The following is a 26515-nucleotide window of genomic DNA, read 5'->3' on the forward strand; positions in this document are numbered from 1 at the left end:
ACTACCCCATTTGGTTGGGGTGTCCTAGGTGCTGAAAAGTTGTGGTCAATACCTTTTTCATCCCAAAACTTTTCAAAATCTTGATTTTTAAATTCGGTTTCATGATCACTTTGAATATTTTAAATTAAAAAATCTTTTTCATTTGTGACTTTTCGATAAAATTTTGAGAAAACATGAAAAGTTTCATCCTTATGTGTTAAGAAGAAGACCCATGTAAAATGAGAAAAATCATCAATAATTATAAAACTATATCGTTTTCCATCTAGACTAGTAGTTCTAGTGGGTCCAAATAAATTTATGTGCAATAGTTCTAATGGCCTAGAAGTTGAAATAATATTTTTAGATTTGAATGAGACTCGTGTTTGTTTACCTATTTGGCATGCATCACAAATTCTATCCATTTCAAAATTCAATTTGGGTAAGCCGATAATCAATTCCTTTTTAATAAGTTTTGAGAGTAAATGCATGCTAATATGTGCAAGCCTACGATGCCAAAGCCAACTAGTCTCATTAATCTTGACATTCAAGGTATCAGGCATTGCATATTTATTTTAGAAAGATCATTCAAATCTACCATATAAACATTACCATGTCTATGCCCAACAAATTTAATGCCTTTATTAATAGGACTAATTACAATGCAAACTGAAGATTCAAAAATAACTTTGTATCCTTTATCACAAAATTGACTGATGCTTAATAAATTATGTTTTAAATCATCTATTAATAAAATATTTTTAATATACTTGGAGAGAGTGATACCACTGTTATCTATACCAATGATCTTTCCTTTGTTATTGTCTCCAAAGATGACCATCCCTCCATTTTTAGCATCAAGTGTGATGAATTGGAATTCATCACCAGTCATGTGTCTTGAGCACCCGCTATCAAGACACCATCTCCGGTTTGCTCTTTGGGATGCAAGACATACCTATACACAAGAATCAAGTTTTAACTTTAGGTACCCAAATTTTTTTGGGTCTTTTTAGGTTAGTCATAATGGTTCCTTTTGGAACCCATATTTTCTTTACATTGAAATTTTCAGATTTGTTGGAAAAACATGAATAGGATTTGTGTCATACTTTACCACATTTAAAGCAAGTTATATTTGAAAACTTGTTGTACAATGAGTTTACAAAGATATTTTTCAGAATTTTTGTTTCTTTAAAGGATTATATCCAAGACCGACTTTATCATAAACGGCTTTTTGATTGTCAAGTATCATGTAAAATTTATTTGAACTTAAAGTGAACTTTTCAACTATTGATTTTAACTTGGCAATCTCATTTTTTAAGTTCAGATTTTCTTGAGACAGGATTGATTTTTCATTTGAAATACTCTCATTTTCTTTTAGTAAAGATTGATTCTTTAATTTTAATTCTTTGTTCTTTACCCCTAGCTTCTTTAGTTCATCAATTAGGTCATAAAATGCTTCATGAAGTTTTTCAAAGGTAAAGTCAATAGGAGTTTCAGTATTTACCTCATTTTCATGTGCCATAAGGCACAAGTTGGCTTGTTCATTTGAATCTTCTTCTTCAAAATTTGACTCATCACTTTCGCTCCATGTAGCCATTATGGCCTTTTTCTTGTACTTCTTAGGATCCTTCTTCAGTTGTGGGCATTCGACTTAAAGCGTCCTAGTTTCTTGCATTCATAACAAATAAGGGGTTGCTTCTTATCCTTCTCTTTACTATGTTCTCCTTTTGTAGGTGGTCTCTTCCTCATTCCTTATCTTCTTTTCTTCAAGAACTTCTTAAACCTTCTAGTAATGAGGGCCATTTCTTCATCCTGCTCTTCATTTTCTGTGTCATCGGATTCTTCATCAGGTTGAGCAGTGGATTTGAGGGTGATTATCCTATTATTTTTGACATCTTCTTTTGGTGTTGTTTTATATTTAGCTCGTGAGTCATCAGTGATCCTATAAGCTCCTTCAAGGGTAAGATATTCAGATCTTTGGCTTCTTGGATTGTGGTCACTTTGGCCTCCCAAGTCCTTAGTAAAAATCTAAGAATCTTTCTTACAAGATCACTGTTAGAATAAGACTTACCAAGACTTTTTAGACTATTAATAAAATCAATAAAATGAGTAAATATCTCAATTATTGATTCATCATGCTCTATTTTAAAAAGTTCATATTTATGCACAAGTATGTTAATTTTTGATTCCTTCACTTGATTAGTTCCTTCATGAGTTCTAATCTATCCCATATTTTCTTAGCTGACATGCATGTTAAAATATGATTAAATTCATTAGCATCTAGAGCACAATATAAAATATTCATGACTTTAGCATTTAGTTGAGATATTTTTTTATCAACCTCATCTCATTCTTTTTCGGATTTGGTTGATTCCACACCATCAATTATTTTAGTAGGTGTGTGTGGTCCATTTACTATGATACTCTACATATCATAGTCAAGTGCTTGAATAAAGATTTTCATCTGAGCTTTTTAATAGGTATAATTTGACCCATTGAAAAGTGGAGGTCGGTTTGTGGACTGCCCCTCAGCTAGTGAAGTGCCAACTTGAGTTTCCATAGATCTTTAGCTCTTTGATGGTTAAATCAAAGTAGGGTTAGAGCATCGAGCTCTGATACCACTTGTTGCCCAGTTATGCAACCCAATAGGAGGGATGAATTGAGTTTTTAAAAATTTAAAATTAACTTACAACTATGAGGATTATTTAACAATGAGCAGGATAAATGTGGAGAGTAAAATTTATGCAATGTGTAGAAGTTGGATGCAATAATGCAAGAAGATAAGAAAATTTAAAAGGAGAACAAGTAAGCACAACACAAACAAAAAGATTTATAGTGGTTCGATGCCAACCTTGCACCTACATCCACTCCCCAAGCTCTTATTTGGAAATTCAAATCCACTAAACCGTATTCAAATCGAATACAACGTTGGAACCTCTGACTCTAGCTATTCCAAGCTAGAACACTTATTTTTCGGATACAAGCCAACCTAATACAATCTGATTCAAGGTTCAGATCAATCTTTCCACGTTTTAGAATCCTTCTAAAATAAAAAATCAACTCAAAAATAGAGTATAGCAGTTAATCACATAGAAATACAGATGTGGCTTCTTTAATGTGCAAATAAAGCTTTAAATACACTTTACACAATAAGAACGAAGCTCTTCTGATTTTTCTCAAGGTGGTTGAAGACTTGAATGAGCTCTTGAGGGGTTAGTGAACTTGAAATAAAAGCTTCTTGAACTTTTAAGAGGGCTCTTGCTTAGGGTTGAAATGAATGCTTGAAGAACCTTTTCAAAACATATTTTTGATTCCCTCTTTTAAGTGCCTTTTATAACTTCAAATGATAGTGGACAGTAATCTGGACTAAAATAGAGCCGTTAGAGCACATTAAATGGGTATTAAATGCAGCCAAAATGAGCTGAAAATTAGTCGTTGCAGAATTTTTTCGTCGCAGGAGTCGACTCATAGGGTCGACTCATGCTCATGAGTCGACTCATGGGATCGACTTCTATGGCACAGAACAGAAAATGATTGTTCTGTAATTTTAGCCTACACAGCAGCAGAGATCGACTCATAGGGTCAACTCATGCTCAGGGGTCGACTCATGGGGTCGACTCACAGAGTGTGCCAGCTAAAAAATTTAGCGTGCCGTTCAGCCTCTTTTGCCATGAGTCGACTCATGGGGTCGACTCAAATATATATAAACATAATTTTCTTTCAAAATATATATTCAAAAATATTAAAATTGCCTCCAATAGATTACAAATTTTGCGTTCTTGCTTTTGAGGCTTCCGAATCAGAACTTGATAAAATTATGATTTTACCCCTGAAATATAATAAATCTTTTTTCAAGTCAAAATCATTAGTAACCTCCTCAAATATTTTATAATCATCAAAATCAATTCAAGAAATAACATTAACTTTACATGTCAAGATTTCTCATTACAAAAACTAGCATGTTCCGTTGTGCAAATTATCGTTGTCAAAATTTTTAAGGCTTAGTAACGGCATCCATTTTAGGATTTTGCTATAGTAGGGGTGCAATCGAGCTCGAGCTCAACTCGACTCAAAATATTCGGATTTGAAATTTAGCTCGAGATCAATCGAGTCTTAATACTCCAAGTTCAAGCTCGGCTCAATAAAAAATAAGTAAAACTCGAGATCGACTCGACTCAAACATTAACCGAGCCATACTTGAGCTCGAGTTTGAGCTCGAAATTGAGCTTTAGCTTGCTAATAATATATATATATTATAAATAAAAATAATATTATTAAAAATATATATAAACTTGAATAGGCTCGTGAGTTTTTGAGCCAAGTATCCTGCTACTCGAGCTTGAGTTAAGCTCGGTAATAATCAAGTTGAGTCGAGCTCAGACTCAATTCGAGCTCGAGTAGCTCGATTCGTTTGCACCCCTATACTACAATATTTTTTTATAATATTTTAAAAAAATTACATGAACACCCCTCAAGTTTTTCTCAATATTACTTATACCCCCTCAAGTTTAAAACATCTGAATTAGACCCTCTAAATTATCTAAGTGTATTAATGTGCTCCTTTCGTCCATTTAAGTGATAACGCTATTATGCTGCCCTTTGAAAAAATGAAAATGCCCTTTCTTCCCTTTAAAAATTGTTAAATGCCAACCCTCCCTATTTCAATATCCGTCGTTTGGCATCCCTTCTAGTGATTATTCTCCGGCAAGATTCTGGCGATGACTATTTCAAAATCAATTGGTAATTCCCAACCTCCAACAGCATCTAGATTCAACTGGACTTAAGGTACAAGATATAGAAAATTAGTTTTAATCTTCAGGAAGAAACTTAAATTAATGCCTAGAACTATATCTGGATTCAGCTGGACTTATTGGATGGGTTTTGCTCCAATATCAACAACCATCTTTCTCTCCTCAGAGTCATCTTCTTCTACTTCCTTTCCTTCAGCATCAATCGATTCCAGAGTCTTTTTCTGTGTAAAACCACTTTCAGGTAAGATGGGATGATTATTACAAATATAATTGTTACGGTGGTATCATGGATACCTTGAATTTACAGCTCTATAAGTTATGATTATGCTGTGAAGAGGCATACCGTGAAGAGCTACCTTCATATGAGCTGAGATGATTTTGATATGAGCTGAGCTAACCCTGATATGAGCTCCCCTATGTTGATACGAGGCATCTTGAGTATCTATATTGATATGAGCTGAGGCCAAAAATAATAAATGTCTCCATGTGGAGAGCACATAAAAATTAAAATCTCTCCTGATTGACAACCTATGCAATTAATAGATAGAACCCTCATCTACCATGAGGTGACACCATTCATTCACAAGGTCAAAAGATCAGGCACGGTCTTTGAGGTTATTCAAAAGGGATATTCAAATCTCCCACTCAGTATACTACCAGCAACGATCTCCTCACTTCACAGGAGTGATTAAGCGCTGAATTATCTCATCCAGTTTGGCATGTCCAACGATCCGACAATCTCGGGATCATGCAATGACACAGCTAACAATCTAACTATCCAACATCCTTCTATATAAACAACTAGAGCTCTGAGGATCCAAGTAAGTTCGATCAAATCCCTCTCAGAGAACTCGTTGCTGCTCTTTTGTTCTCTACTTTTCTGACTTGAGTCTCGGAGGATCCTCGCTGGAGCCACAACCTCCGGTTTGGGACTTAGTTTGCAGGTTGCTCCAGCGCCAACATCCTTGCACGAGGACCAGGTGTCTGTCTTTCGATCTCGATTGATTTCAGCAGTAACAGATAGAGGAAGGGTCTACATTCGCATTCATGGTTTCAAGATAGACATCTTCTTGACTTTCTAATACCATCGCTTTTCGACAGAGCCCAAGTCATGCGAGAAGCTAAGGGATAACTAATCAGCCTCTTAGAATACCATCGAGAATGCAAGATGTCGTAGGCACAAGCTCGCCATAAGCACACACTGCCTCTCACATGAAGATGAGAAGTGCTAGATGCCGTAAGCACAAGATCACCGTGGACACACAATATCACTTATGAGGGCTAACTTACCAAACCCTCGAGAAGATCTCGATGATTTTGAGACGGGGCTAACTTACCAGACTCCTACAGAGTTCGAGTCATGTGCGAAGCAGAGGAAGATCTTTGAGAGAACCTCCAGAGGACTAACTAATCAGACCCTCAGAATACCGTCGAGAAGCATAGGATGCCATAGGCACAAGCTCACCACCGACACATACTGCCTCTCGCATAAAGATGAAAAGTGCTAGATACCGTAGGCATAAGATTATCGTAGGCTCACAATGCTACTCGTGAGGGCTAACTTACCAAACCCTCGAAAAGACCTCAACAACTCTGAGGTAAAACTAACTTACCATACCCCTACAGAGCCTAAGTCATACGAGAAGTGGAGGATAACCCACGAGACCTCCGATAGCCCGTCGATCTCTATCCGAGTCTGCTCGTCGAGTCTCCTTCGAGCCGATCTCTTTGTGAGGACAACCCATGGGACCTCCAGAAGCCCATCGATATCTATTCAGGCCCACTCATCGAGTCTCCTCCAAGCCGATCTCTTTCTGAGGACAACCCATGGGACCTCCAAAAGCCCATCGATCTCTATTCGGATCCATCGAGCTTCTTCCTCTAGGCCGTCCATTAAATATTCCTTCAAATCCATCGAGCTTCTTCTTTCGAGCAGTCTGTCACCTTCATCCGAGCCAAACCTTTGGATGAATAAAGACTAACCAAAAAGACCCTCGACTCAACTATCAACAGCCCTTCATTGGCCCTGGCTCCAAATGGCCTATGATCGACTCAAAATTTAAGATCATTTTCTTATCTACTTCTATCATCCATATGAACGCCTTAATGGGATGCATAAGTGGACATCCCTAGGTTCGAGACATCATGTCAATGCTACTCTTTTCGTCTGATTCTTACATTTAGGAGTAAGGAGATATATTACGGTGGTATCTTGGATATCTCGGATTTACAGCTCTATGAGCTATGACTATACTGTAAAGAGGCATGCCATGAAGAGCTACCTTCATATGAGCTGAGGTGATCTTGATATGAGCTGAGCTGATCCTGATATGAGCTTCTCTATGCTGATACGAAGCATCCTGAGCATCTATGCTGATATGAGCTGAGACCAAAAGTAATAAATGTCCCTACGTGAAGAGCACATGAAGGCTAAAAGCTCTCCTGATCGATAACCTATACAATTAATAGATGAGACCCTCATTTGTCATAAGGTGACACCACTCATTCAACAAGATCAAAAGATCAGGCATGGTCTTTGAGGTTATTCAAAAGGGATATTCAAATCTCTCACTCAATATGCTACCAGCAATGATCTCCTCACTTTATGGGAGTGATTAAGGGCTGAATTATCTTATCCAGTTTGACATGTCCAACGATCCAGCAATCTCGAGATCGTGCAATTATACATCTAACAATCCAGCTATCCAACATCCTTCTATATAAATAAACAAAGCTTCGAGGACTCAGGTAAGTTTGATCAAATACCTTTCAAAGAACTTGTTGCTGCTCTTTTATTCTCTACTTTTTTTACTTAAGCATCGGAGGATCCTCGCCGAAGTCACAACCTCCGATTTGGGATTTGTTTTGCAGGTCGTTCCAGCGCCAACATCCCTATATGAGAACCAGGTGTCCGTCTTTCGATCTCAATCGATTTCAGTAGCAACAATGATCATTGCAGCCATCATCACAGAGAAAACACTGGCATCATCATAGAGTTAAGCTCGGTAAGAACCAAGTCGAGTCGAGCTCAGACTCAAGTCGAGCTTGAGTAGCTCAACTCATTTGCACCCCTATACTACAATACTTTTTTATAATATTTTGAAAAAATTATATGAACACTCCCTCAAGTTTTTCTTAATTTTACTTATACCCTCTCAAGTTTAAAACATCTGAATTAGACCCTCTAAATTATGTAAGTGTATTAATGTGCTCCTTCCATCCATTTAAGTGATAAAGCCATTATGTTGCCCTTTGAAAAAATGAAAATGCCCTTCCATCCCTTTAAAATTTGTTACGATGCCGACCCTCCCTATTTCAACATCCATCGTTTGGCATCCCTTCCAGTGATTATTCTCCAGCAAGATTCTAGCGATGACTATTTCAAAATCAAATGGTAATTCCCAACCTCCGACAGCATCTAGATTCAACTGGACTTAAGGTACAAGTTATAGAAAATTAGTTTTAATCTTCAGGAAGAAACTTAAATTAATGCCTAGAACTATATCTGGATTCAGCTGGACTTATTGGATGGGTTTTGCTCCAATATCAACAACCATCTTTCTCTCCTCAGAGTCATCTTCTTCTACTTCCTTTCCTTCAGCATCAATCGATTTCAGAGTCTTTTTCTATGTAAAACCACTTTCAGGTAAGATGGGATGATTATTACAAATATAATTGTTACGGTGGTATCATGGATACCTTGGATTTACAGCTCTATAAGTTATGATTATGCTGTGAAGAGGTATACTGTGAAGAGCTACCTTCATATGAGTTGAGATGATCTTGATATGAGCTGAGCTGACCCTGATATGAGCTCCTCTATGTTGATACGAGGCATCCTGAGTATCTATATTGATATGAGCTGAGGCCAAAAGTAATAAATGTCTCCACATGGAGAGCACATGAAAGTTAAAATCTCTCTTGATTGACAACTTATGCAATTAATAGATGGAACCCTCATCTACCATGAGGTGACACCACTCATTCACAAGGTCAAAAGATCAGGCACGATCTTTGAGGTTATTCAAAAGGGGTATTCAAATCTTCCACTCAGTATACTATCAGCAATGATCTCCTCATTTCATGAGAGCGATTAAGCACTGAATTATCTCGTCCAGTTTGGCATGTCCAATAATCCGATAATTTCGGGATCGTGCAATCACATAGCTAACAATCTAACTGTCCAACATCCTTCTATATAAACAACTAGAGCTCTAAGGATCCAAGTAAGTTCGATCAAATCTCTCTCAGAGAACTCGTTGCTGCTCTTTTGTTCTCTACTTTTCTGACTTGAGTCTTGGAGGATCCTCGCTGGAGCCACAACCTCTAGTTTGGGACTTAGTTTGCAGGTTGCTCCAGTGCCAACATTCTTGCATGAGGATCAGGTGTCCGTCTTTCGATCTCGATTGATTTCAGTAGCAACAGATAGAGAAAGGATCTACATTCGCATTCATGGTTCCAAAACAGACATCTTCTTGACTTTCTAATACTATCACTTTCCGATAGAGCCCAAGTCATGCGAGAAGCTAAGGGATAACTAATCAGCCCCTTAGAATACCGTCGAGAGTGCAAGATACTGTAGGCACAAGCTCGCCATAGGCACATACTGCCTCTCGCACGAAGACGAGAAGTGCTAGATGCCGTAAGCAAAAGATCACCGTGGCACACAATATCACTCATGAGGGCTAACTTACCAAACCCTCGAGAAGATCTCGATGATTTTGAGGTGGGGCTAACTTACCAGACTCCTGCAGAGTTCGAGTCACGCGAGAAGCGGAGGAAGATCCTTGAGAGAACCTTCGGAGGACTAACTAATAAGACCCTCAGAATGCCATCGAGAAGCACAGGATGCCATAGGCACAAGCTCGCCACCGACACACACTGCCTCTCGCATAAAGACGAGAAGTGCTAGATACCATAGGCATAAGATTATCGTAGGCACACAATGCTACTCGTGAGGGCTAACTTACCAAACCCTCGAAAAGACCTCAATGACTCTGAGGCAGAGCTAACTTACCAGACCCCTACAGAGCCTAAGTCATACGAGAAGCGGAGGATAACCCACGAGACCTCCGATAGCCCGTCGATCTCTATCCGAGTCTGCTCGTCAAGTCTCCTTCGAGCCGATCTCTTTGTGAGGACAACCCATGGGACCTCCAGAAGCCCGTTGATATCATCTGGGCCCACTCATCGAGTCTCCTCCAAGCCGATCTCTTTCTGAGGACAACCCATGGGACCTCCAAAAGCCTGTCGATCTCTATTCGGATCCATCGAGCTTCTTCTTCTGGGCCGTCCATCAAGTATTCCTTCAAATCTGTAGAGCTTCTTCTTTCGAGCAGTCCATCACCTTCATCCGAGCCAAACCTTTGGATGAATAAAGACTAACCAAAAAGACCCTCGACTCAACTATCAACAGCCCTTCATTAGCCCTGGCTCCAAATGGCCTATGATCGACTCAAAATTTCGGATCATTTTCTTAACTACTTCTATCATCCGTATGAATGCCTTAATGGGATGCATAAGTGGACATCCCTAGGTTCGAGACATCATGTCAATGGTACTCCTTTCGTCTGATTCTTACATTTAGGAGTAAGGAGATATATTACGGTGGTATCATGGATATCTCGGATTTACAGCTCTATGAGCTATGACTATACTGTGAAGAGGCATGCCATGAAGAGCTACTTTCATATGAGCTAAGGTGATCTTGATATGAGCTGAGCTGACCCTGATATGAGCTTCTCTATGCTGATACGAAGCATCTTGAGTATCTATGCTGATATGAGCTGAGGCCAAAAGTAATAAATGTCCCTACGTGAAGAGCACATGAAGGCTAAAAGTTCTCCTGATCGACAACCTATACAATTAATAGGTGAGACCCTCATTTGTCATAAGGTGACACCACTCATTCAACAAGATCAAAAGATCAGGCATGGTCTTTGAGATTATTCAAAAGGGATATTCAAATCTCCCACTCAATATGCTACGAGCAATGATCTCCTCACTTCATGGGAGTGATTAAGGGCTGAATTATCTTATCCAGTTTGACATGTCCAATGATCCAGCAATCTCGAGATCGTGCAATTATACATCTAACAATCCAGCTATCCAACATTCTTCTATATAAATAAACAAAGCTTCGAGGACTCAGGTAAGTTTGATCAAATACCTTTCAAAGAACTTGTTGCTGCTCTTTAATTCTCTGCTTTTTTTACTTAAACATAGGAGGGTCCTCGCCGAAGCCACAACCTCCGATTTGGGATTTGTTTTGCAGGTCGCTCCAGTGCCAACATCCCTGTATGAGGACCAGGTGTCCGTCTTTCGATCTCAATCGATTTCAGTAGCAACAATGATCATTGCAGCCATCATCACAGAGGAAACATTGGCATCATAAGCACAAGAGTTTTTGGTAGTTGATCTCAAAATATTACCATGTTTATCATCATACGCTCCACCAGCTGTGTCCTCCTCTGAGGAAGTATCAAGGTCAGTAGATTCCATGGAATCTTCCATTCTATGACTAAGCTTCAAGCTTTCACGACCCTCTTGACAAAGCTTTGAACTCTTATCCGCTTCAATATTTGTATCATTTGTGTCAGGCCCAAGAAGATCAATCGGCTGAGGGGTGTGTTGATCAAGGCCCCTTTCTTCAGTTTTGTTTTCTTCCTGCTCTGATGATTCTACCTTCTAATGCACATCGATTAAACCATTTGGATAAGATGATTGAATATTTACAAGTACCGCTTTCTCTCTTTCACTCTCCATTTCTGAAGAGATGGAAACCATATCCTAGATCTGGTAAGTTCTGTGAAGTGTTCCCAATCGATCCTGGAGTCTCATTTTGCCCACCAGAAATACGGTTGTTTGCTGCACCATAGAAAAAAAGAAAAAGAAATTGTCAAAATAAACCTTTGAAGAAATAAAAGGGCAACTCCTAATACCAAAAATTGATTGATGAGAATTCTTTACCCCGAAGGATGGTGCCACATCCACCACACTTGTACACCGGAACATCAACAAATTCTGTGAGAACCTTAAGACATTTCGAACATCTGACAAAATGGACTCCAGGGACAGTGCTGGCCATATTTTTTTCAAAGAGCTAAATATACGACTCAGTGACTTAAACTAAAAAGCCTTGCAGGATCTGCAAAAGTGTGCCATTAGTTCTTTCAGCCCTTCCAATGGTTCTGCAACATTGAGATGGTAGAACACTTATTCCAACTTATAAGTTAATGAGCCATTGTGATATGTTGCTCTACATCACCAAATGTACAAAAGTAGTCAACATATATGAACTAGGAAATACATGAAGATCCTTTCTGAAATTTATATCAATGAAAAATCCCACAACAAAGTGCAGCTAATTTTGTAAAACTTTTGGAACAAGCCTCTTCAGTAAAATTGCTGCGAAGAATGTCCAAAAGATTGTGTAATTTCAAATGTTAGTAAAACTTTAAGCCATAATTACGGCAAAAAAGCTTTCAAGCCATAAGTTAAAATTGATAAATGTAAATCCAAGATACACAATGTAAATGCATAAATGATATCAGGCCCAGATGCTTAAGTTTTGATGACAAAAAATTAACCGGGCAAGGTCTCGGTAAGAATAATCAGGTAACTCGGCATCGGGTCTAATGGGAAAAAACGATTTTAGTTTGGTAGAAAAGACAAAGATCCAATTTTTGACAATTCTTATTTGTTCGAAAAGCTTAAAAAAATCAAGTTTTTATTGCTAGAATAGATAAAATTTCAACTTTTATTTGTCAGGAAAGACAAAAATCTTTTTTACTGAGATTAATCAATCTACACCGAAAAATAAAACGATCAAAATCAAAAAGTGTGTGTCGAATCCGGGCCTAATATTCGTCATGCGGATTTGCCGGGGCAAGGATCATGTTTCCATCGCGGATCGAGAGGGAGTAATTCTCCTCTGCCTTGGTAAAGATCCTCAAAGTGGGCTGCCGCGGTGCTGGCAAAGCCCCACCGCCCCAGCTCTGGTGGACGCCGGAGGGGGCGGCGCGCATCGAAGGGGCGTTGGCCGGGTGGCGGAAGCGCTGGTCCTTGCCGTCGCGGCGGTATTTAATCCCCAACCTGCGGCATTGAAATCAAGGATAGAACATCATGGAAGGATCATGTGACAGCATTCCGTTAACATCATGTGACAGCATTCCGTTAACATCATGTGAGGATTATTTTTTATATATTTTATTATTTTTTTAAAAATAATATTTTTTTTTTTTATTTGTAGTTTCACCACACCTAATCCCCCACCCCCACCAGCGCCGCCCGTGGCTCCTCCGTGGCCCCCTCACCTATCCCTCGTGCCTACTTCATGCCACCACTCAACCCCTCATGCCTCCTCTGCACAACCCTCCCCCTCGGGCCTCGTGCCTTCTCTGAGTTGCTACCCTCCAACACTCCTGGCGGCCCGTGCCTCCACTCTCAATCTCCCCCTCCGATGCCCATGGCTGCTCTACACCACCCCCACCCCCACCCCCTACCACTAATACCCACAGCTGCTCCACGCCAGCCCCCACCTTGGCTTTTCCATGCCACCACAACAACCCCCACCAGCCCACAACCCCCTCCCCCTCCATGCCTTCGCGCTAGACGCCCAGTGTGCGCCTGTAGTCCCCACCCCCACCGCGGCTTCTCCGTGTCACCACAACACTGTCTGCCCCCCCCGACCCCTGGAGTCAGCTTCTTTTCCACACCCCCCACCCCCACCCTAGCGCTTATAGCTTCTCCGCGCCACCTCCGCCTTTAGTAGCCGATGGAAAGAATTTTTTTAAAAAAATTAATTTAATCGTAACATAAAATAATCTTAATTTTTAAAATATTTTCTATGCCAGTCATGCAGATAGTATTTCAACTTACTGAAATTTGGATGATCCATATTTAATCTGATAATCAGAAATAGATAAACAGTAAAAAGATTAAAATACCTTTCGAAGCACTATAGCAAAATTCTCTATTTTATTATTATAAAAATTTTAATGTTAGAAGTATACATAACAACGTATCTGTGATAGCCCAAAACTAAAAAAAAAAAAAAAAAAAAAAAACAGAGAAACCGGGAAGAAGACTCCCGGTAGGAGTCTTCTTCTCCGGCGATTCCCGGGCAAAATAGGACTCCTAGGACCCCTCGGAGTCCTAGGGTGATCTATAAGAAGACCCCTTTCCCTTGAGACCGATCATCGGCCTCTTCTTCCTCTCCTTCCCTCCGATTTTCCCGAAATTAAGCCGCGGACACCGGTTGATTTCTCGCCGTGATTGCCGCCGACGAGGTCTCCGGAGGCTGAGGTAAGTCTTCCTCTTCCTCCCCTCTTTCTTCTCCTTCCTCCCATGCTCCTGTGCGCGGCTGCCGGCGACGAGAGTCGCTGATTTTTCCGTCGGGAAAGCGACCCTGTTTTTGGGTTTCTTCTCCTTGAATTTCCGGCGCCGGCGATCGGAATTGATCGCCGGCCATGTCTCCTCCGTGACCGGGGGAGTGACCCCCGTCGGCCGCCGGCCTCCGCCGCGGCGGCCGTGGCCCGAACGGCCGGTCAAGGCCGAGGGGACGCCGGTCCCCTGTTCCGGTGCGGGAAGAACCGAGAAGAAGAAGAAAAAGAAAAAGAAAAGAAAAGAAAAAGAAAAGAAAAGAAGAAAAAAAGAAGAAAAAGGAAAGAAAAAGAAAAAAAAAAAGGAGAAAAAGAAAAAGAAGAAAAAAAAAAAAGAAAAGAAAAGAAAAGAAAAGAAAATAATAATAATAAAATATATATATATATAAATATTTATATATATATATATATATATGAACAAATAAGTAATTAAATAAATAAATAAATAAATAAAAAGAAAAATTAAAATTGATGAGAGAGAGAGTTTCTCTCTCTTCTCTCTCTCCTTTTCAGTCTGAACTCTGACTTTCTCTCTCTGAAATTGAACTTTCTCTCTCTACTTTCTCTCTCTAGAATTTTCTCTCTCTAGGATATTTCTCTCTCTTGATGGATTCCTCTCTCTCTAAAGTTTTTTCTCTAGGATTAACGTAGTGGAAGGCTTCATCTGATGATTCTGATCAAGTTTAGAGACAAGTCTGATTTGAAGCGAGATTTTGATTTTGAGATTTGTTAGATTTAATTTTGAATTAAAATTAATGTAAAAATATAATTTTGAATAATAGGCACGGAAGAATCTCCTAGAAGTTAGTCGATCCATTCATTCAGTGCTCCGTGAAAGGTAAGTAATGAATCATCTTTCCAAGATATTCCATATTTATTTTGAAAATAAAAAATTATTCTCTGAAATTATGCATGATTTACGAAATTATGTTTTGAAAGAAAAGTGCTTTTGAAATGTTATGGTATATCGATTTATGCACATGTTTAGTGAAAGATTATGATCTATGTTGTGGTACTAAGTGTTTTGATACAGATTGAATTTATGCTCTCAGCCTAACTATATTTCAGTGGGCCCCGCCAATGGGGATTATACGTTGGTACTTTGTGGACCCTGCCAGTGGGGGTTGTGCGCTGGTATTTGTGGACCTTGCCAGTGGGGGTTGTGCGCTGGTATTTCTGGACCCTGCCAGTGGGGGTTGTGCGCTGGTATTCTGTGGATCCCGCCAATGGGGGTTAAACGTTGGTCATAGTCGAGGCTGTTGAGTTACGAGTGTTTTGAATCGAATCGGATTTATGATTATATTATATGTGAATATTTGAAAATATTGGATTTGCATTAAATCAGCATGAAATATATTTTTATGTTTAATTGCAGCATTATTCTGGAAAATTATATAATATCTGAAATATCTGGTAGAGATACTTGTTACTTACTGGGCTGTCTAGCTCATTACCTTTCTTTCTATTTTTCAGATTCAGATAATTAATTTCGAACGTGGGAAGAAATTTTGGGACAAAGCTTTTAGAGGCGAGATTTAGCATTGTCAACTTCGTTGAACTTAGATCTATTGTTTTATATTTTTAGCAAAATTTTATTGGATGTAAGATATTTGATTTAATTACTTGAATTACAGTTGAATAATAATTATTTGAATTTATTCCGCTGCGATGCATTGATATCGTGATGAGATGCCTTGCATGTTTATGGAGAGAGTTCTTCATGAGTATGCGGCGGTTGCCGCGACCCTCGATCCACAAATCTCGGGTCGGGGGCGTGACAATTAATATGGTATCAGAGCATAAGTGGATAAATTATGACACATAGAATTTGACATAGTATGAGTGTAGGTGGGTAAACATTAGGAATATTGGGACGTTAGAATATGAGCATCATAATAAATCCATCCTAACAAATAGATAAATGAATCTAATAAGGTTTTACTACTACAAGGTTACCATGCCTCCCCGTAGAATGACAAGAACTACTCAAGGAATTGCAAGAGAGACATCACAACCATGGGATGGTAGCACTCCCCATCTGACCAGTGGCACCCCTCAGGAGGGAGTCGTAGATCCTAATGGAAGTACTTCGAGAGCACGTCAAGAACCAGATATGGCTCAGTTAATGCAGACCCTAATCAGGATGGTACAAGCGCAACAACAATGTAGCAGCAAATGTTTGAACAACAGCAGATACAACGAGATACACAACAACATCAGCATCCACCACCACAACATGGAGAGCAACCAGTATAACGGAACAACATTTCAGAATTTAAAAAGCTTGCTCCTCCAGCTTTTAAGGGGACTACTGAACCTTTGGAGGCTGACAACTGGATAATGGAGATGGAGAAGGCTTTCGCTGTCCAAGAGTGTCTTGATGAAGAAAAGATTCGATATGCAGCTTATTTACTACAAGGAGAAGCATACAACTGGTGTCAGCGACTACAGCGCAAGCATGAACAAGATGGCGAAATACTTACCTGGGAAAGATTTCGGATTGCATTCTATGATCAGTATTTTTCTCGGAGTATAAGGATCCAGAAAGAGCAAGAGTTTATTTATTTGAAGCAAAAGGGTATGAGTGTGACCAAATATGAAGCAAAATTTACAGAGTTAGCAAAATTTGCTCCGAGATTAGTGGATGGTGAGCAAGAACGTGTTCACAAGTTTGAGATGGGACTGAGAACTGAGATTCGAAAACAAGTGGTTCCTTATGAATTGACAACTTATGCAGATGTGGTAAACAAAGCACTGATAATTGAAAGGGAAGTCAATGAAGAACGCATGGAAAGGGAAAGAAGGCAAAGAAAGAGAGCACAATCAAATGATACACAAGGGCAGAATAATAAAAACATCAAAAGATCAGCTAAGGGAGCAGTAGACAATAAGACTCAACAGATTGATGGTGAGCCGTGCTCCAGATGTGGCAAAAATCATGCAGATAAGGATTGCTATTGGAATACCGGTGCTTGTTTCAAATGTGGACAGAAGGATCATAAAATTGCTAGCTGCCCGCTAAATACTGAAAATCAAGCTGGCAAAAGAACTCATGAAGGACAACATAAGGGTGGCGGACCGATTTCTAAAACTCAGGGAAGAGTTTATGCACTTACTCAGCAGAATCCACAGGCTTCCAATACAATGGTGACAGGTATGAAAAATTTCGAGGACGAAATTTCTTTTTAGGGGTGAAGAATGTGATAGCCCAAAACTAAAAAAAAAAAAAAAAAAAAAAAACAGAGAAACCGGGAAGAAGACTCCCGGTAGGAGTCTTCTTCTCCGGCGATTCCCGGGCAAAATAGGACTCCTAGGACCCCTCGGAGTCCTAGGGTGATCTATAAGAAGACCCCTTTCCCTTGAGACCGATCATCGGCCTCTTCTTCCTCTCCTTCCCTCCGATTTTCCCGAAATTAAGCCGCGGACACCGGTTGATTTCTCGCCGTGATTGCCGCCGACGAGGTCTCCGGAGGCTGAGGTAAGTCTTCCTCTTCCTCCCCTCTTTCTTCTCCTTCCTCCCATGCTCCTGTGCGCGGCTGCCGGCGACGAGAGTCGCTGATTTTTCCGTCGGGAAAGCGACCCTGTTTTTGGGTTTCTTCTCCTTGAATTTCCGGCGCCGGCGATCGGAATTGATCGCCGGCCATGTCTCCTCCGTGACCGGGGGAGTGACCCCCGTCGGCCGCCGGCCTCCGCCGCGGCGGCCGTGGCCCGAACGGCCGGTCAAGGCCGAGGGGACGCCGGTCCCCTGTTCCGGTGCGGGAAGAACCGAGAAGAAGAAGAAAAAGAAAAAGAAAAGAAAAGAAAAAGAAAAGAAAAGAAGAAAAAAAGAAGAAAAAGGAAAGAAAAAGAAAAAAAAAAAAGGAGAAAAAGAAAAAGAAGAAAAAAGAAAAGAAAAGAAAAGAAAATAATAATAATAAAATATATATATATATAAATATTTATATATATATATATATATATGAACAAATAAGTAATTAAATAAATAAATAAATAAATAAAAAGAAAAATTAAAATTGATGAGAGAGAGAGTTTCTCTCTCTTCTCTCTCTCCTTTTCAGTCTGAACTCTGACTTTCTCTCTCTGAAATTGAACTTTCTCTCTCTACTTTCTCTCTCTAGAATTTTCTCTCTCTAGGATATTTCTCTCTCTTGATGGATTCCTCTCTCTCTAAAGTTTTTTCTCTAGGATTAACGTAGTGGAAGGCTTCATCTGATGATTCTGATCAAGTTTAGAGACAAGTCTGATTTGAAGCGAGATTTTGATTTTGAGATTTGTTAGATTTAATTTTGAATTAAAATTAATGTAAAAATATAATTTTGAATAATAGGCACGGAAGAATCTCCTAGAAGTTAGTCGATCCATTCATTCAGTGCTCCGTGAAAGGTAAGTAATGAATCATCTTTCCAAGATATTCCATATTTATTTTGAAAATAAAAAATTATTCTCTGAAATTATGCATGATTTACGAAATTATGTTTTGAAAGAAAAGTGCTTTTGAAATGTTATGGTATATCGATTTATGCACATGTTTAGTGAAAGATTATGATCTATGTTGTGGTACTAAGTGTTTTGATACAGATTGAATTTATGCTCTCAGCCTAACTATATTTCAGTGGGCCCCGCCAATGGGGATTATACGTTGGTACTTTGTGGACCCTGCCAGTGGGGGTTGTGCGCTGGTATTTGTGGACCTTGCCAGTGGGGGTTGTGCGCTGGTATTTCTGGACCCTGCCAGTGGGGGTTGTGCGCTGGTATTCTGTGGATCCCGCCAATGGGGGTTAAACGTTGGTCATAGTCGAGGCTGTTGAGTTACGAGTGTTTTGAATCGAATCGGATTTATGATTATATTATATGTGAATATTTGAAAATATTGGATTTGCATTAAATCAGCATGAAATATATTTTTATGTTTAATTGCAGCATTATTCTGAAAAATTATATAATATCTGAAATATCTGGTAGAGATACTTGTTACTTACTGGGCTGTCTAGCTCATTATCTTTCTTTCTATTTTTCAGATTCAGATAATTAATTTCGAACGTGGGAAGAAATTTTGGGACAAAGCTTTTAGAGGCGAGATTTAGCATTGTCAACTTCGTTGAACTTAGATCTATTGTTTTATATTTTTAGCAAAAATTTTATTGGATGTAAGACATTTGATTTAATTACTTGAATTACAGTTGAATAATAATTATTTGAATTTATTCCGCTGCGATGCATTGATATCGTGATGAGATGCCTTGCATGTTTATGGAGAGAGTTCTTCATGAGTATGCGGCGGTTGCCGCGACCCTCGATCCACAAATCTCGGGTCGGGGGCGTGACAGTATCACAATCAAAATCTCAACAGGGGTTCTCTACCATGGATTTGGTGATAGAATGCTTCACAATGCGTCAGAGAAGATGCGTATTTTTGCCATGTATTCAACGATGGTGGGCTACTCCACAGTGGATCCGGTGATGATACACTTCCACCGCATGTCCACCGACCTGACCGACAATAGATTGGCAAAATTTCTTTCCTCCTCTTCCCCTCTCAAATCAAGGCTTAAAAGAGGTTACTTTTCTTTTGTTTTTCTCTCAGATTTTTTTAATACACTAAAAGTGAAAGGTTAAAACCAGCTCAACCCATCTAGGTCGAGCACTTCAACCATTTGACTCACTCAGTTGAACAATTTTTCCAAAACATACATATTTTAGATCAAGATTTTTTGTCAGAAAAACAAGCATAGTTTATGATGAGATAATATCATACAAAAATCTTTTAAGGTCATGAAACGAAGGATGAATAGGTTTAAAAGAAAAGATAGTTCTCATCTACCATTTGGTTCAAAAAATCTTAAAAATGATAGATAAAAAGGATAGAATTACTCATTCATCCTAGCCCACTAATTTTCATCCTTTTAAATTTAAAGCATGCAAAAGGATGGGTGGAGTATGTAAAAGATGAATTTTCATATTAATAAAATTATTTTTATTAATGCTTTAACTAAACTCTAACAAATTTTGAATAGCCTACTCCCCACTTCTACTCTCCTACCTCTTCTCTAGTGTTCCTCTTCTTCTCGACACCCCATCACCACCATAGCTCACCATAGTTGAATCTAGATAAGATTATTTAGCTGTCCCTTTTTTTCTCTTCTTCTTTTCTTCTTCTTTTTTTTTTTTATAGTTCTCATCTGAAACCTTTTTCGGTTTGAATCTTTTTTTTTTTATATGAATTTTTCGATCACCTCCATCTTTTTTTCATTTATTTGCATGATGATAGTTGATGAAAAGAGACCAACTATCATCATGATTGAAAATAAAATAAACAAAAGATATTCAAGGCAAATACGAAATGAAGATGAAAGATATATTTTATAGAAGTACTCGCAAGTTGTTTTATCTTATATTGTGCCATTAGCTATTTATGTTGCCTTATTCATCCGATTTTTAGAGTGTTGGCATTTAAGAGACATTTTATTTTTTGGGTAGATCTTTTGATTTAGTTGCCATCAATCCTTTTAGTTTATTTGGAATGGTTTTTTGCTTAACTGCCATCGATTCATCTTGCTCAATATTACTGCTTATATATTTGGATGATACTTGATAAATTATTTGGATGGTAATGATGTACTATGTATTTGCTTTCTTTCCTACTAGCTCTTTATATCAAATTAAGTTGTTATATGAGAATTTCAAATCATATTTGTTAAACACTTATTAATCTTTTTATCAACCATATATTTTAGTTTACCTATACTATTAATTTTTATTCTAATTATTTGAGTTTTAGCATATAATTTTCATAATTTTAAGTACATAATTGGGATTGTCTTCTATTTTCTATTTATATTCACTATTTTCTGGTTAACCATTTAAATAAATTAATTAGATATTTAAATTAAATTATAAATTATATAGTTATTTATATCATTAATAGATATAGTTAAATCAATTCCATATAATTAATTTATAAAATTATTTATTTAACTAAATTAAATTAATATTAAATATTTATATAATTATAAATTATAAAAATTATAAATTTATATATCCTATCTTTTAATATAAATAAGTGTTATAAACTGATAATAATACTATTCTTTTATCCATAAGTAGTTTATTAAAAATGCTATACCAATTATCCATCCTTTTATTCTTTTATAAACAGTGAAGAAGTCATTTATATCCATCCTTTATATATATTTCACCGAATATATGAAAAATAGATGGAAGAGTTTTTTTTTTTTCATCCATCCTTCCGTTCTTATTCATTCTTTTTTTGGTCCATTTCCTATGTTAAACATAGGGTCAGTGATGTATTTATTTTGTCAGCTTAAAAGTTTTGGTGATGGAGATAAACGTCACAATCCCAAAACGATCAAAATCTCATCACCAAAATTTTTAATGACATGATATTGATTTTATGAAGCCCCCTCCCATGGGTGCGACAGTGATTAATGTCTTCCTAGCTACGCATATCTGACCATGAATTTGTTACAATGGACCCGCTCGGTCACCAATCTGAAGACAAAATGCTTACCATGGTCCAGCAAAGATGCACCTTTCTACCGACAATGGTGGACTACACCATAGATCCAATGATAATAGATTTCCACCATAGGTCCACTGATGTGTCTATGTTTATGGATCTAACACAGGCTCCTTCCTCCTCCCTTCTCAAATCAAGCTTAAAAAAAAAAAAAAAAAAGGTCCAATTTCCATTTTTTTATTAGAAAACACGACACAGCCGTCAAGCATCAAAAATTTCCATTTCGATGCTTGCATAGCCAAGATTTCTTCGACGCTTTTCATAGCATCAGAGACTTGGTTTACGATGCTTATAAGCATCATAATTTGCCTTAAAAAATGCCAGTTTTTGCGAATTTTCCTGTAGGGAAACCAGTTTCTTTCTAAATCCTTGGACTTCCTTTCATTCTAAATAGCTTTCACTTCATCAAGAAAATAAAAGAACTTCAAAAGAAACAAACTTCAGAAAGGCCTTCAACAGATCCCTCATCTCATTAGACCCCAAGGAACGAGAATGTGACAAAATTTACAAAGCTATACAGTTGTGCATGATTTAACCCATGTTGCAGCCAACCTCAAAATAGGAGAAAAACCGTGATATTTATCTCTAATTCTCCTCAGGGATGCTCTGAAGTGCAGGCCTCCACCCACTCCGGCAACCCTCAGCTCTCTTCATGTGCCGTCTCCTAAGCACATGCATCAACTGCTCCAAGTTCGGCGGCGCTGCCAAGGGCCGATGGCCGGAATTGCTCCGTCCTCGGCCCGTCGACGCAACCATCTGCCTCAGCTGCTGCTTGGTCACCACAATCTTCATCCTCACCACACCATTCTCATCGTCGCGAGCAACGACCTTCCCTCCATGCGCCTGCTCGACGGCTTCGGCGGTCCTGAGGCTCCTTAGGATCTTAAGGTTGGGACACCTTGCCAAGACTCGGCCATCTCTCTTCATAGGTGAATTGTCTTTGGCCATCTTCTGCTCCATCTCCTTCTCTTCCAAGTTTTAATTAAGCCTGCAATGAGCTAACAACACCTTGTGCCCATGGGACTTTGGCTTATATAAAGGAACGAGCCAGCTCATTGCTAACTGTTGAAGAAAAATGTTCGGAGTTAGGTTGGTATAAATTGTTCAAGATTGTGTTAGATTACTGCAGATGGGCCCAACCTCACATGCTTCTCTTCACATTGATTCCAGGTTTACGTGTTCCGTGTCAACTTCTTGTTGCTTAAGCTTTTTTAGTTAATTAGAGCTTTCTTATTCGAGTTTGGACGATTGACAGACTGGATATTATAACCTAAACGATATGGAAATTGACAAGATCCCATCTCATCATTGAGTAGGGTTAAGTTGTGAGTGGGGGGATGGTTTAGTACTGCTAATGGAAGGAGACAAGCAAAATGGCAACAGCAGATCGTTCGCAATCCATCTTGTAGGAACTTAATTCCTGTAACTTGGAGCATGGTAGATTTTGAGAGATGGGAGGCCAGTTGAATCTGGATGTTCTCTTTCGTCTGTTGGAATTTCTTCTGGTAAATTGAGCAGCAAGTTTTGTATAACCTATGGAGACATGCATATCGAAGATTTAATAGGCTAAAAAACAAAAAATATCAATGAGGTAAGTTTTATTTTCACAAGAACCTTCTACATTGGTGAACTGGATGAGGTTGCATAGCCTATCAAAATCCATTTGATAATCTTAGGTCAACTAGTGCAACCGATACAGTTATTGGAGGTTGGTACTGATAACCTAGGTTCGAGTCCCTGATTTTAGTCTTCCATCCAATTCTTAGAAGAAGAAATTATTCTACCATTGGTCTAATTATAGGGATTATTACATAACATCATAGAGGATTTGGATTTCTTACAAGTAAGGCCATAGATACATGCTTCATTAGGATTCTTTGGAGGTGGGTTGGTGCATTAGCCATTCACTTTATCAGTTCAATTGGAATCACATACTACACATATGGCTTCTGCTGCAAAATATGTATTATAAGCTGCGCTCTTTTATTATCAATCACCAATCGCCAAACACCATCAACGCTAATTAGAAGCTTGTTCACCACAAATTTGATCCTCCAAGTAGCTTGGTGGCTCAAGTGAATTCATGTACGTAAATAATTAAATACTATATAAAAATAAATAACCAAAATGTAACATCAACAAATATTAAATAACTCACAAAGAAATTTCATAAAAACTATTTTTATAATATATATTAATAATTATATAAAACAAATATAGATAATATAAATAAAGATAATTCTCGAAACTCAATTTAGATGATTACTGAGTTATAAGTTTGACCATTCACTGAGAAAGTAATCCTATAAGAGATTATCTGTTAATTGGACACCAACCGATTCGAGTGACTTAAGCGGCGGCTTTGGCTACCGTCGCTGTAAAAAACCAAATTCTTAGCCATGGTACCTAGGAGATCCTTTGTATCCGAATTAAGTCATGGTAATACTTTGTACATGGCAAATCAGAGATCACAAATTGCTAAGCAAGTTGTGGAAGCTAGAGGGGCCCAAGACCAAATGCTGATGTATTGCTTACGTTTGTGATTTCTTTTAGTAGCTCTATTGATCATGGAGGGAAGCAATGCTTCAAAACTAGTTTAGTTTTAGCTTAGCTAAGACAAACTAAACATTATTCTTTACCCCAAAAAAAAAAAAAACTAAAAATGATCAATACGGGAGGAGTGCGGAGAAGTGTGGTGTGTTGGCCAATGATGGTTCATTTAGGGGAAACAATAAACTATGGTTAGACTCGCCGACTCCGCACATGGAAGCAGCGACTCTGACGCTGACGCACCACCTAAGATGACGCGTCCGCCGCTCGGCTCAGGTCGGTGGCGTCTTGTTAACACATGCCATATAAAATCTAAAACAAGTGATGTGGGTCAATTCCTGTCATGATAGGACCAAAGTTTGTATTTAAAAATAATGGCTGTTATGGGGGTCTTCCGTCCCTAGCTATCTGAATTAATATTGAGAGACTAAAAAGATACACTTCAAGCAAACCAAAAACAAAGCCATTATTTATCTTTTCTTTACCCAAAAAAAAAAACTCATTATTTATCTTTTAATAATGAGCATTATGTTTAAAAATTTTATAAACTATGGCAGAGTGATACATAATATTTGATAAAATTCCATTCATATATTTTTTTTTTGAAAAAAAAAATATATTACATTAAGGTGCATCTAAACTTTCATGCCAACTTTACAAGGATATTGATGTGGTAAAATTGAACCAACCAGTCATAAGCCAATGTAGGGTATGGCATAGATCAATTGTAGTTAAACTCATATTCTTCGGCCAATCTAAATATGAAAAACTTGGAATCGGCCTCTCATCAAATTAAATTCTAAAGCCTCATTCTGATGAGACATGAACTCTCCATCTATAAAATGAGCTCAAGATCCGGATATGACCATAAAACTACAAGCTCTCTACTTTTCTTGTTTTCTCTCCTCCTTCCTCTTCTTCATCTTTCTACAAATCCTACTCTCAAAACCCTATCCGATTTAAGTGTTTGACACATCCTGGCCAGATCAACCACAACAACTTTTTCTACTCTTTTCTTGTATGAAAATTGGTATTTTGTATTCCACCACAATAGTCCTCATCTCCATATTACCATACTTGGTTCCGGCAACAACAAATATCATCATATTATATCATATTTGTCAGCTAACTTTTTTCTTTATTGTATGTGTTGCCGTTGAACCCCCGTAGGTGGTATATCCAAAAATCAATCAGGTGCCTTAAAAGTTGCGGGCTGTTCGCAATAGCTAACGGACCTATAAAAAATATCCACTTATCAAAGTGTCTCCAATGAGAGATCCTCAAAAGATTAAGTTTGCTGAAGTTTAGGAAAATATCGAAGAAGAAAAAAAAAGGGAGAACAAGAACGTGATTTTTCCTCTCTGGAGTTAAGATTACTCGAGGATCCCTCGTGACCTCTCTATATAAAGGTGACCCATAGGTTGTTACACCAAAATCTGGTAGACTATTAGGGCCTAGTCCCTTAATTATTAGGATATAATCTAACAAGTTGTTAGAATAGAAAATCCTCCACTAACCTGTGAATCAAGTTGTTAGTCATGGATATCAGTTACGAACTATGCTCATATTTTAAAAGCTATTGGAAGATTTCAAAAATCATCCGCATGGCTGATATGCTAGTAGCTTGAGGTCGGTGCAAGGCTGAGGCTCTGTCTTGGTCTCTTGGATCTCTTCATGGTGTCCAAGATGAACCAGAGCATCTAGTCGGTTGGATATCGAGATCGATTTCAGTTTCTTGTAGCTGGTCGTATCGCATATTTTCATTCTGACCAGTTAATTGATCTTAAGTAGTCAGAATGTTTGCATGAAACATTTGTAGTTGAAGAGTTGTCGGTCAGATCTCGAGAATTCTTCTTGATACCTAAGGTCGAAAATCAGAGTAGACACATCAACAGTTATCCCCTACTCCTGAGCCTGAGATGATCTCATCATTTTGGATGAAAAGAGTAATCTCGTCATTATTTTGACCTCGATATATCTCCGATGAGTTGTCTTTTCAGTTGTCTAGTATTTATTGCTATCTCGGGAAGGAGTGCCTTGATATTTTATCATTTCATGAGCCATGCAACAATAATAATGAATAAGTAGAATGAAGCGACATACCACCTTTATTTCGATCGATTTAGTGATTCATGGGATTGCTCTCGAATCGAGTGCAATCCATTGCATGTCAAAATACTAGTGGTGTTAGATTGTTCCCACGGATTTATCTTACATAGCATTATTGCGAGATAGGTGCGATGAAGAGTTGGAAAATCCATCAGTATAGATTTTCACAACATGTCAATATCAATAGAGAAGAAAAAAATCAGAATTTC

General features: G+C 38.3%; 1 protein-coding gene across 1 annotated transcript; it reads right to left on the reverse strand.

The window, feature by feature from the left end:
• Positions 1-22048: 22048 nt before the first annotated feature.
• On the reverse strand, positions 22049-22625 carry LOC105036627 (uncharacterized). The gene has a single exon (XM_010912377.4). The coding sequence runs from the start codon at positions 22605-22607 to the stop codon at positions 22233-22235; it is 375 nt and encodes a 124-aa protein (XP_010910679.1). The 5' UTR covers positions 22608-22625; the 3' UTR covers positions 22049-22232.
• Between the last annotated feature and the right edge of the window lie 3890 nt (positions 22626-26515).

Source organism: Elaeis guineensis, chromosome 11 (genome assembly GCF_000442705.2).
Source record: "Elaeis guineensis isolate ETL-2024a chromosome 11, EG11, whole genome shotgun sequence".
Classification (NCBI taxonomy): Eukaryota; Viridiplantae; Streptophyta; class Magnoliopsida; order Arecales; family Arecaceae; genus Elaeis; species Elaeis guineensis.